At 40.4% G+C, this 13,898-nt stretch overlaps 1 protein-coding gene across 1 annotated transcript in view; it reads left to right on the top strand.

Moving 5' to 3' along the window:
- LOC129817862 (protein-tyrosine kinase 2-beta-like) overlaps nt 1–13,898 on the top strand; it is a 76,800-nt gene that overhangs the window by 19,429 nt on the left and 43,473 nt on the right. Inside the window, exons 2-4 of the mRNA XM_055873457.1 lie at nt 319–558; nt 1,372–1,550; nt 5,096–5,183. Coding sequence (XP_055729432.1) covers nt 361–558; nt 1,372–1,550; nt 5,096–5,183 — 465 coding nt within the window. The 5' untranslated portion in view covers nt 319–360. The remainder of the gene's footprint in view (nt 1–318; nt 559–1,371; nt 1,551–5,095; nt 5,184–13,898) is intronic.

Raw genomic sequence — 13,898 nt, 5'->3', positions numbered from 1 at the left:
TCTCTCTCTCTCTCCCCCCTCTTTCTCTCTCTCTCTCCCCTCCTCTTTCTCTCTCTCTCCCCCTCCTCTTTCTCTCTCTCCCCCTCCTCTTTCTCTCTCTCCCCTCCTCTTTCTCTCTCTCCCCCTCCTCTTTCTCTCTCTCTCCCCTCCTCTTGCTCTCTCTCTCTCCCCTCCTCTTTCTCTCTCTCCCCTCCTCTTTCTCGCTCGCTCTCCCCTCCTCTTTCTCGCTCTCTCCCCCCTCCTCTTTCTCTCTCTCTCTTTCTCTCTCTCTCCCCCTCCTCTTTCTCTCTCCATCGCCCTGTCTCGCCCTCTCCCCAGGTATGACATCAGTATGACGTTATCATTCTCTCTACCGTGAGAATGTACGAGGTGATGCAGGGAGACACTACCACCCTGTCCTGGAGGCTACCCAGCCCCGGCCACAACGATGGCCCACAACAGAGCCCCTTCAGCGGGGAGGGTGGACCCACCAAGATCCTCAAAGTCTGTTTTTCCACCAACAACACCCTGGGGAAGAACTTCAAACTGGTCAAGTGTGACAGCTCCTGGAAGATCAGGGTGATTAACTACACTTTGACCAGCTGTTGACGGCAAAAGGGATTTAGAAATACATTTGATACACATAAATACATGTAATATACATAAATACATTTTATATACATAAACACATGTAATATACATAAGAACATTTGATATACATAAATACATTTGATATACATAAATACATTTGATATACATAAATACATTTGATGTGCATAAATACATTTGATATACATAAATACATTTGATATACATAAATACATTTGATAGACATAAATACATTTGATAGACATAAATACATTTGATAGACATAAATACATTTGATATACATAAATACATTTGATACACATAAATACATTTGATGTGCATAAATACATTTGACATACATAAACACATGTAATATACATAAATACATTTGATACACATAACTACATTTGATATACATAACTACATTTGATATACATAAATCACTTTGATTGATTGATTTATTGGTTGATTTATTGACTTTTTGATTGATAGGATGGATGGATTGATTGAGGATCTGTTGTAGGAAATGAAGTGTCCACATGATGTGTACAACCCCTTGGGAGTTGGATATGTGAACTGCAGTTGTTTGTAATAAGACATATCATTTATTTATCGTCAATTCTACACAGAAGTCACTTAGTTACTTAGTTATGGTCTATAGTGCAGTCTATCCTGACCAGTGGTATCCTTTTAACTGTGACTGTCTCCATACTGGTCTCTCTCCTCCAGGCTATAGTGCAGTCTATCCTGACCAGTGGTATCCTTTTAACTGTGACTGTCTCCATACTGGTCTCTCTCCTCCAGGCTATAGTGCAGTCTATCCTGACCAGTGGTAGGCTGGGTCCTAACATCCAGTATAAAGGCTGCTATGGTCTACTGCTGAAGCACCTGAAGTCAGACGAGCTCCACTGGCTTCATCCAGACCTGACCGTGGGGGAGGTGGAGCAACGCTATGAGAGTCATCACCTGGAGGCAGAGTGGAGGTGAGAGGAGGGGTGGAGGGATGGGACAGGGAGGAGGTGGATGAGGGGGGGAGGAGAGATGGGTGGAGGAGGGGTGGGACAGGGAGGAGGAGGTGGAGGAGGAGAAACGAGTGAAGGAAGGCTGGGACAGGGAGGAGTGGGACAGGGTGGAGGAGTAGGACAGGGTGGAGGAGTGGGAGTGGAGGGATGGGACAGGGAGGAGGTGGACGAGGGGGGGAGGAGAGATGAGTGGAGGATTGGGGTGGGATAGGGAGGAGGTGGACGAGGGGGGGAGGAGAGATGAGTGGAGTAGGGGGTGGGCCCGGGAGGAGGAGGTCGAGGAGGAGAGACGAGTGAAGGAAGGGTGGGGCAGGGAGGAGGAGGTATGGGACAGGGTGGAGGAGGTATGGGACAGGGTGGAGGAGGTATGGGACAGGGAAGAGGAGGTATGGGACAGGGTTGGCGGAGTAGGATAGGGTGGAGGAGTGGGACAGGGTGGAGGAGTGGGACAGGGTGGAAGAGTGGGACAGGGTGGAGGAGGTATGGGACAGGGTGGAGGAGGTATGGGACAGGGAGGAGGAGGTATGGGACAGGGTGGAGGAGTGGGACAGGGTGGAGGAGTGGGACAGGGTGGAGGAGTGGGACAGGGTGGAGGAGGTATGGGACAGGGAGGAGGAGGTATGGGACAGGGAAGAGGAGGTATGGGACAGGGTGGAGGAGTGGGACAGGGTGGAGGAGTAGGACAGGGTGGAGGAGTAGGACAGGGTGGAGGAGTGGGACAGGGTGGAGGAGTGGGACAGGGTGGAGGAGTAGGAGTGGGACAGGGTGGAGGAGGGGGACAGGGTGGAGGAGTGGGACAGGGTGGAGGAGTAGGAGTGGGACAGGGTGGAGGAGTATGACAGGGTGGAGGAGTAGGACAGGGTGGAGGAGTGGGACAGGGTGGAGGAGTGGGACAGGGTGGAGGAGTGGGACAGGGTGGAGGAGTGGGACAGGGTGGAGGAGTGGGACAGGGTGGAGGAGTGGGACAGGGTGGAGGAGGGGGACAGGGTGGAGGAGGGGGACAGGGTGGAGGAGTGGGACAGGGTGGAGGAGTAGGACAGGGTGGAGGAGTGGGAGTGGGACAGGGTGGAGGAGTGGGACAGGGTGGAGGAGTAGGAGTGGGACAGGGTGGAGGAGTGGGACAGGGTGGAGGAGTGGGACAGGGTGGAGGAGTGGGACAGGGTGGAGGAGGTATGGGACAGGGAAGAGGAGGTGGAGGAGGAGTGGGATAGGGGTGGAGGAGGTATGGGACAGGGAGGAGGAGGTATAGGACAGGGAAGAGGAGGTGGAGGAGGAGTGGGACAGGGATTGAGGAGGTGGAGGAGGAGTGGGACAGGGGTGGAGGAGGTGGAGGTGGAGTGGGACAGGGATTGAGGAGGTGGAGGTGGAGTGGGACAGGGATTGAGGAGGTGGAGGTGGAGTGGGACAGGGGTGGAGGGGGTGAAGGAGGAGTGGCACAGGGTTGGAGGAGGTGGAGGAGGAGTGGGACTGGGATTGAGGAGGTGGAGGAGGAGTGGGACAGGGATTGAGGAGGTGGAGGTGGAGTGGGACAGGGGTGGAGGAGGTGGAGGAGGAGTGGGACAGGGGTTGAGGAGGTGGAGGAGGAGTGGGACAGGGATTGAGGAGGTGGAGGAGGAGTGGGACAGGGGTGGAGGAGGTGGAGGTGGAGTGGGACAGGGATTGAGGAGGTGGAGGAGGAGTGGGACAGGGATTGAGGAGGTGGAGGTGGAGTGGGACAGGGGTGGAGGAGGTGGAGGAGGAGTGGGACAGGGGTGGAGGAGGTGGAGGAGGAGTGGGACAGGGATTGAGGAGGTGGAGGTGGAGTGGGACAGGGGTGGAGGGGGTGAAGGAGGAGTGGCACAGGGGTGGAGGAGGTGGAGGAGGAGTGGGACTGGGATTGAGGAGGTGGAGGAGGAGTGGGACAGGGATTGAGGAGGTGGAGGTGGAGTGGGACAGGGGTGGAGGAGGTGGAGGAGGAGTGGGACAGGGGTGGAGGAGGTGGAGGAGGAGTGGGACAGGGATTGAGGAGGTGGAGGAGGAGTGGGACAGGGGTGGAGGAGGTGGAGGTGGAGTGGGACAGGGATTGAGGAGGTGGAGGAGGAGTGGGACAGGGATTGAGGAGGTGGAGGTGGAGTGGGACAGGGGTGGAGGAGGTGGAGCAGGAGTGGGACAGGGGTGGAGGAGGTGGAGGAGGAGTGGGACAGGGATTGAGGAGGTGGAGGAGGAGTGGGACAGGGGTGGAGGAGGTGGAGGAGGAGTGGGAGAGGGGTGGAGGAGGTGGAGGAGGAGTGGGACAGGGATTGAGGAGGTGGAGGAGGAGTGGGACAGGGGTGGAGGAGGTGGAGGAGGAGTGGGACAGGGATTGAGGAGGTGGAGGAGGAGTGGGACAGGGATTGAGGAGGTGGAGGAGGAGTGGGACAGGGATTGAGGAGGTGGAGGAGGAGTGGGACAGGGATTGAGGAGGTGGAGAAGGGGAGACTGATGTTGATTATTTCTCCTTGCCATTATCATTCACCTGATGACAAGACATGCAATTATTTATTTTTACTAATGTATGATGAGGACCATGGGTTGCCGGTTTGCCGCCAATATTCTGCCCATATGAACAAATGTATATACAATATTCCTGCTCATATGAACACATTTATTTTAGGGCATAAGTGAACCAATGTATGACAGCCTTTTAAAGTTTAAAGGAGTTTCCCCATGGAGTCACAAGACGAAAGAGTCGCAAGACAAGGACTTTGTTTCTGCTTCAACCTTCACTGTAAAATATTAAGTTGTGGTGGTGCTTTGGGTTTGCCTGGGACGGGGTCCCCGACCAAGACAAGGCTGAAGACTCCTACTCTAAAATATGGCTACGTTCATCAGTTGAAGACTCCTACTCTAAAATATGGGTACGTTCATCAGTTGAAAACTCCTACTCTAAAATATGGGTACGTTCATCAGTTGAAAACTCCTACTCTAAAATATGGGTACATTCATCAGTTGAAGACTCCTACTCTAAAATATGGGTACGTTCATCAGTTGAAGACTCCTACTCTAAAATATGGGTACGTTCATCAGTTGAAAACTCCTACTCTAAAATATGGGTACGTTCATCAGTTGAAAACTCCTACTCTAAAATATGGGTACGTTTATCAGTTGAAGACTCCTACTCTAAAATATGGGTACGTTCATCAGTTGAAGACTCCTACTCTAAAATATGGGTACGTTTATCAGTTGAAGACTCCTACAATAAAATATGGGTACGTTCATCAGTTGAAAATATGGGTACGTTTATCAGTTGAAAACTCCTACTCTAAAATATGGGGACGTTCATCAGTTGAAGACTCCTACTCTAAAATATGGGTACGTTCATCAGTTGAAGACTCCTACTCTAAAATATGGGTACGTTCATCAGTTGAAGACTCCTACTCTAAAATATGGGTACGTTCATCAGTTGAAGACTCCTACTCTAAAATATGTGTACGTTTATCAGTTGAAAAGTCCTACTCTAAAATATGGATATTTTCATCTCTCCCCAGGTATGACCTGAGAGTCCGCTACATTCCAGTCAACTTCCTGGAAAAGTTTAAAGAAGACAGAACCACACTGCTGTATTTCTATCAACAGGTACAGTAGACAGCAAGCACTACTCTGACTATGTAGAGAACACATTAATACTGTGACTATGTAGAGAACATATTAATACTGTGACTATGTAGAGAACACATTACTACTCTGACTATGTAGAGAACACACTACTACTCTGACTATGTAGAGAACACATTACTACTCTGATTATGTAGAGAACACATTACTACTCTGACTATGTAGAGAACACATTAATATGCTATGTAGAGAACACATTACTACTCTGACTATGTAGAGAACACATTAATATGCTATGTAGAGAACACATTAATACTCTGACTATGTAGAGAACACATGAATATGCTATGTAGAGAACACATTACTACTCTGATTATGTAGAGAACACATTAATATGCTATGTAGAGAACACATTAATATGCTATGTAGAGAACACATTAATATGCTATGTAGAGAACACATTACTACTCTGATTATGTAGAGAACACATTAATATGCTATGTAGAGAACACATTAATATGCTATGTAGAGAACACATTAATATGCTATGTAGAGAACACATTACTACTCTGACTATGTAGAGAACACATTCATACTCTGACTATGTAGAGAACACATTACTACTCTGACTATGTAGAGAACACATTACTACTCTGACTATGTAGAGAACACATTACTACTCTGACTATGTAGAGAACACATTACTACTCTGATTATGTAGAGAACACATTATTACTCTGACTATGTAGAGAACACATTACTACTCTGACTATGTAGAGAACGTATTAATACTGTGACTATGTAGAGAACACATTAATATGCTATGTAGAGAACACATTACTACTCTGACTATGTAGAGAACACATTACTACTCTGACTATGTAGAGAACACATTACTACTCTGATTATGTAGAGAACACATGAATATGCTATGTAGAGAACACATTACTACTCTGACTATGTAGAGAACAAATTACTACTCTGACTATGTAGAGAACACATTACTACTCTGACTATGTAGAGAACACATTTATACTCTGACTATGTAGAGAACACATTACTACTCTGACTATGTAGAGAACACACTACTACTCTGACTATGTAGAGAACACATGAATATGCTATGTAGAGAACACATTACTACTCTGACTATGTAGAGAACACATTATTACTCTGACTATGTAGAGAACACATTAATACTCTGATAATGTAGAGAACACATTACTACTCTGACTATGTAGAGAACACATTATTACTCTGACTATGTAGAGAACACATTACTACTCTGACTATGTAGAGAACACATTAATACTCTGATTATGTAGAGAACACATTACTACTCTGATTATATAGAGAACACATTACTACTCTGACTATGTAGAGAACACACTACTACTCTGACTATGTAGAGAACACATTACTACTCTGATTATGTAGAGAACACATTACTACTCTGATTATGTAGAGAACACATTACTACTCTGATTATGTAGAGAACACATTACTACTCTGACTATGTAGAGAACACATTAATATGCTATGTAGAGAACACATTACTACTCTGACTATGTAGAGAACACATTAGTATGCTATGTAGAGAACACATTAATACTCTGACTATGTAGAGAACACATGAATATGCTATGTAGAGAACACATTAATACTCTGACTATGTAGAGAACACATGAATATGCTATGTAGAGAACACATTAATATGCTATGTAGAGAACACATTACTACTCTGATTATGTAGAGAACACATTAATATGCTATGTAGAGAACACATTAATATGCTATGTAGAGAACACATTACTACTCTGATTATGTAGAGAACACATTAATATGCTATGTAGAGAACACATTAATATGCTATGTAGAGAACACATTAATATGCTATGTAGAGAACACATTACTACTCTGACTATGTAGAGAACACATTCATACTCTGACTATGTAGAGAACACATTACTACTCTGATTATGTAGAGAACACATTACTACTCTGACTATGTAGAGAACACACTACTACTCTGACTATGTAGAGAACACATTACTACTCTGACTATGTAGAGAACACATTATTACTCTGATTATGTAGAGAACACATTACTACTCTGACTATGTAGAGAACACATTATTACTCTGACTATGTAGAGAACACATTACTACTCTGACTATGTAGAGAACACATTATTACTCTGACTATGTAGAGAACACATTACTACTCTGACTATGTAGAGAACACATTATTACTCTGACTATGTAGAGAACACATTACTACTCTGACTATGTAGAGAACACATGAATACGCTATGTAGAGAACACATTACTACTCTGATTATGTAGAGAACACATTACTACTCTGATTTTGTAGAGAACACATTAATATGCTATGTAGAGAAGAGATTACTACTCTGACTATGTAGAGAACACATTAATACTCTGATTATGTAGAGAACACATTACTACTCTGATTATGTAGAGAACACATTATTACTCTGACTATGTAGAGAACACATTACTACTCTGACTATGTAGAGAACGTATTAATACTGTGACTATGTAGAGAACACATTAATATGCTATGTAGAGAACACATTACTACTCTGACTATGTAGAGAACACATTACTACTCTGACTATGTAGAGAACACATTACTACTCTGATTATGTAGAGAACACATGAATATGCTATGTAGAGAACACATTACTACTCTGACTATGTAGAGAACACATTATTACTCTGATTATGTAGAGAACACATTACTACTCTGACTATGTAGAGAACACATTACTACTCTGACTATGTAGAGAACACATTACTACTCTGATTATGTAGAGAACACATTATTACTCTGACTATGTAGAGAACACATTACTACTCTGACTATGTAGAGAACGTATTAATACTGTGACTATGTAGAGAACACATTAATATGCTATGTAGAGAACACATTACTACTCTGACTATGTAGAGAACACATTACTACTCTGACTATGTAGAGAACACATTACTACTCTGATTATGTAGAGAACACATGAATATGCTATGTAGAGAACACATTACTACTCTGACTATGTAGAGAACAAATTACTACTCTGACTATGTAGAGAACACATTACTACTCTGACTATGTAGAGAACACATTCATACTCTGACTATGTAGAGAACACATTACTACTCTGACTATGTAGAGAACACACTACTACTCTGACTATGTAGAGAACACATGAATATGCTATGTAGAGAACACATTACTACTCTGACTATGTAGAGAACACATTATTACTCTGACTATGTAGAGAACACATTACTACTCTGACTATGTAGAGAACACATTAATACTCTGATTATGTAGAGAACACATTACTACTCTGATTATATAGAGAACACATTACTACTCTGACTATGTAGAGAACACACTACTACTCTGACTATGTAGAGAACACATTACTACTCTGATTATGTAGAGAACACATTACTACTCTGATTATGTAGAGAACACATTACTACTCTGATTATGTAGAGAACACATTACTACTCTGACTATGTAGAGAACACATTAATATGCTATGTAGAGAACACATTACTACTCTGACTATGTAGAGAACACATTAATATGCTATGTAGAGAACACATTAATACTCTGACTATGTAGAGAACACATGAATATGCAATGTAGAGAACACATTAATAGGCTATGTAGAGAACACATTACTACTCTGATTATGTAGAGAACACATTAATATGCTATGTAGAGAACACATTAATATGCTATGTAGAGAACACATTACTACTCTGATTATGTAGAGAACACATTAATATGCTATGTAGAGAACACATTAATATGCTATGTAGAGAACACATTAATATGCTATGTAGAGAACACATTACTACTCTGACTATGTAGAGAACACATTCATACTCTGACTATGTAGAGAACACATTACTACTCTGATTATGTAGAGAACACATTACTACTCTGACTATGTAGAGAACACACTACTACTCTGACTATGTAGAGAACACATTACTACTCTGACTATGTACAGAACCCATTATTACTCTGATTATGTAGAGAACACATTACTACTCTGACTATGTAGAGAACACATTATTACTCTGACTATGTAGAGAACACATTACTACTCTGACTATGTAGAGAACACATTATTACTCTGACTATGTAGAGAACACATTACTACTCTGACTATGTAGAGAACACATGAATACGCTATGTAGAGAACACATTACTACTCTGATTATGTAGAGAACACATTACTACTCTGATTTTGTAGAGAACACATTAATATGCTATGTAGAGAACAGATTACTACTCTGACTATGTAGAGAACACATTAATACTCTGATTATGTAGAGAACACATTACTACTCTGATTATGTAGAGAACACATTACTACTCTGATTATGTAGAGAACACATTACTACTCTGACTATGTAGAGAACACATTAATATGCTATGTAGAGAACACATTACTACTCTGACTATGTAGAGAACACATTAATATGCTATGTAGAGAACACATTAATACTCTGACTATGTAGAGAACACATGAATATGCTATGTAGAGAACACATTAATATGCTATGTAGAGAACACATTACTACTCTGATTATGTAGAAAACACATTAATATGCTATGTAGAGAACACATTACTACTCTGACTATGTAGAGAACATATTAATATGCTATGTAGAGAACACATTACTACTCTGATTATGTAGAGAACACATTAATATGCTATGTAGAGAACACATTAATATGCTATGTAGAGAACACATTAATATGCTATGTAGAGAACACACTACTACTCTGACTATGTAGAGAACACATTACTACTCTGACTATGTAGAGAACACATTATTACTCTGATTATGTAAAGAACACATTACTACTCTGATTATGTAGAGAACACATTACTACTCTGATTATGTAGAGAACACATTAATATGCTATGTAGAGAACACATTACTACTCTGATTATGTAGAGAACACATTACTACTCTGATTATGTAGAGAACACATTACTACTCTGACTATGTAGAGAACACACTACTACTCTGACTATGTAGAGAACACATTACTACTCTGACTGTAGAGAACACATTACTACTCTGACTATGTAGAGAACACATTACTACTCTGACTATGTAGAGAACACACTACTACTCTGACTATGTAGAGAACACATTACTACTCTGACTATGTAGAGAACACACTACTACTCTGACTATGTAGAGAACACATTAATATGCTATGTAGAGAACACATTACTACTCTGACTATGTAGAGAACACATTACTACTCTGACTATGTAGAGAACACACTACTACTCTGATTATGTAGAGAACACATTACTACTCTGATTATGTAGAGAACACATTACTACTCTGACTATGTAGAGAACACACTACTACTCTGACTATGTAGAGAACACATTACTACTCTGACTATGTAGAGAACACATTAATATGCTATGTAGAGAACACATTACTACTCTGACTATGTAGAGAACACATTACTACTCTGACTATGTAGAGAACACACTACTACTCTGACTATGTAGAGAACACATTACTACTCTGACTATGTAGAGAACACATTAATATGCTATGTAGAGAACACATTACTACTCTGACTGTAGAGAACACATTACTACTCTGACTATGTAGAGAACACATTACTACTCTGACTATGTAGAGAACACACTACTACTCTGACTATGTAGAGAACACATTACTACTCTGACTATGTAGAGAACACACTACTACTCTGACTATGTAGAGAACACATTAATATGCTATGTAGAGAACACATTACTACTCTGACTATGTAGAGAACACATTACTACTCTGATTATGTAGAGAACACACTACTACTCTGATTATGTAGAGAACACATTACTACTCTGATTATGTAGAGAACACATTACTACTCTGACTATGTAGAGAACACATTAATATGCTATGTAGAGAACACATTACTACTCTGACTATGTAGAGAACACATTAATATGCTATGTAGAGAACACATTAATACTCTGACTATGTAGAGAACACATGAATATGCTATGTAGAGAACACATTAATATGCTATGTAGAGAACACATTACTACTCTGATTATGTAGAGAACACATTAATATGCTATGTAGAGAACACATTACTACTCTGATTATGTAGAGAACACATTAATATGCTATGTAGAGAACACATTACTACTCTGATTATGTAGAGAACACATTAATATGCTATGTAGAGAACACATTAATATGCTATGTAGAGAACACATTACTACTCTGATTATGTAGAGAACACATTAATATGCTATGTAGAGAACACATTAATATTCTATGTAGAGAACACATTACTACTCTGATTATGTAGAGAACACATGAATATGCTATGTAGAGAACACATTAATATGCTATGTAGAGAACACATTACTACTCTGACTATGTAGAGAACACATTCATACTCTGACTATGTAGAGAACACATTACTACTCTGATTATATAGAGAACACATTACTACTCTGACTATGTAGAGAACACACTACTACTCTGACTATGTAGAGAACACATTACTACTCTGACTATGTAGAGAACACATTACTACTCTGATTATATAGAGAACACATTACTACTCTGACTATGTAGAGAACACACTACTACTCTGACTATGTAGAGAACACATTACTACTCTGACTATGTAGAGAACACATCATTACTCTGATTATGTAGAGAACACATTACTACTCTGATTATGTAGAGAACACATTACTACTCTGATTATGTAGAGAACACATTACTACTCTGACTATGTAGAGAACACATTACTACTCTGACTATGTAGAGAACACATTACTACTCTGATTATGTAGAGAACACATTAATATGCTATGTAGAGAACACATTACTACTCTGACTATGTAGAGAACACGTTACTACTCTAACTATGTAGAGAACACACTACTACTCTGACTATGTAGAGAACACATTACTACTCTGACTATGTAGAGAACACATTACTACTCTGATTATGTAGAGAACACATTACTACTCTGACTATGTAGAGAACACATGAATATGCTATGTAGAGAACACATTACTACTCTGACTATGTAGAGAACACATTACTACTCTGACTATGTAGAGAACACATTACTACTCTGACTATGTAGAGAACACATTCATACTCTGACTATGTAGAGAACACATTACTACTCTGACTATGTAGAGAACACACTACTACTCTGACTATGTAGAGAACACATGAATATGCTATGTAGAGAACACATTACTACTCTGACTATGTAGAGAACACATTATTACTCTGACTATGTAGAGAACACATCACTACTCTGACTATGTAGAGAACACATTCATACTCTGACTATGTAGAGAACACATTATTACTCTGACTATGTAGAGAACACATCACTACTCTGATTATGTAGAGAACACATTACTACTCCGACTATGTAGAGAACACATTACTACTCTGACTATGTAGAGAACACATTACTACTCTGACTATGTAGAGAACACATTATTACTCTGACTATGTAGAGAACACATTACTACTCTGACTATGTAGAGAACACATGAATACGCTATGTAGAGAACACATTACTACTCTGACTATGTAGAGAACACATTACTACTCTGACTATGTAGAGAACACATGAATATGCTATGTAGAGAACACATTACTACTCTGACTATGTAGAGAACACATTACTACTCTGACTATGTAGAGAACACATTACTACTCCGACTATGTAGAGAACACATTACTACTCTGACTATGTATAGAACACATGAATATGCTATGTAGAGAACACATCACTACTCTGACTATGTAGAGAACACATTCATACTCTGACTATGTAGAGAACACATTACTACTCTGACTATGTAGAGACCACACTACTACTCTGACTATGTAGAGAACACATTACTACTCTGACTATGTAGAGAACACATTCATACTCTGACTATGTAGAGAACACATTATTACTCTGACTATGTAGAGAACACATCACTACTCTGATTATGTAGAGAACACATTACTACTCCGACTATGTAGAGAACACATTACTACTCTGACTATGTAGAGAACACATTACTACTCTGACTATGTAGAGAACACATTATTACTCTGACTATGTAGAGAACACATTACTACTCTGACTATGTAGAGAACACATGAATACGCTATGTAGAGAACACATTACTACTCGGATTATGTAGAGAACACATTACTACTCTGATTATGTAGAGAACACATTAATATGCTATGTAGAGAACACATTAATACTCTGACTATGTAGAGAACACATTAATACTCTGATTATGTAGAGAACACATTACTACTCTGATTATGTAGAGAACACATTACTACTCTGATTATGTAGAGAACACATTACTACTCTGACTATGTAGAGAACACATTAATATGCTATGTAGAGAACACATTACTAATCTGACTATGTAGAGAACACATTAAAATGCTATGTAGAGAACACATTAATACTCTGACTATGTAGAGAACACATGAATATGCTATGTAGAGAACACATTAATATGCTATGTTGAGAACACATTAATATGCTATGTAGAGAACACATTACTACTCTGACTATGTAGAGAACACATTCATACTCTGACTATGTAGAGAACACATTACTACTCTGACTATGTAGAGAACACATTA

The sequence above is a fragment of the Salvelinus fontinalis genome, chromosome 20, assembly GCF_029448725.1.
Source record: "Salvelinus fontinalis isolate EN_2023a chromosome 20, ASM2944872v1, whole genome shotgun sequence".
In the NCBI taxonomy this organism is placed as follows: domain Eukaryota; kingdom Metazoa; phylum Chordata; class Actinopteri; order Salmoniformes; family Salmonidae; genus Salvelinus; species Salvelinus fontinalis.
The sequence above is the reverse complement of the archived record's forward strand: the minus strand, read 5'-3'. Positions and strand labels throughout refer to the sequence as shown.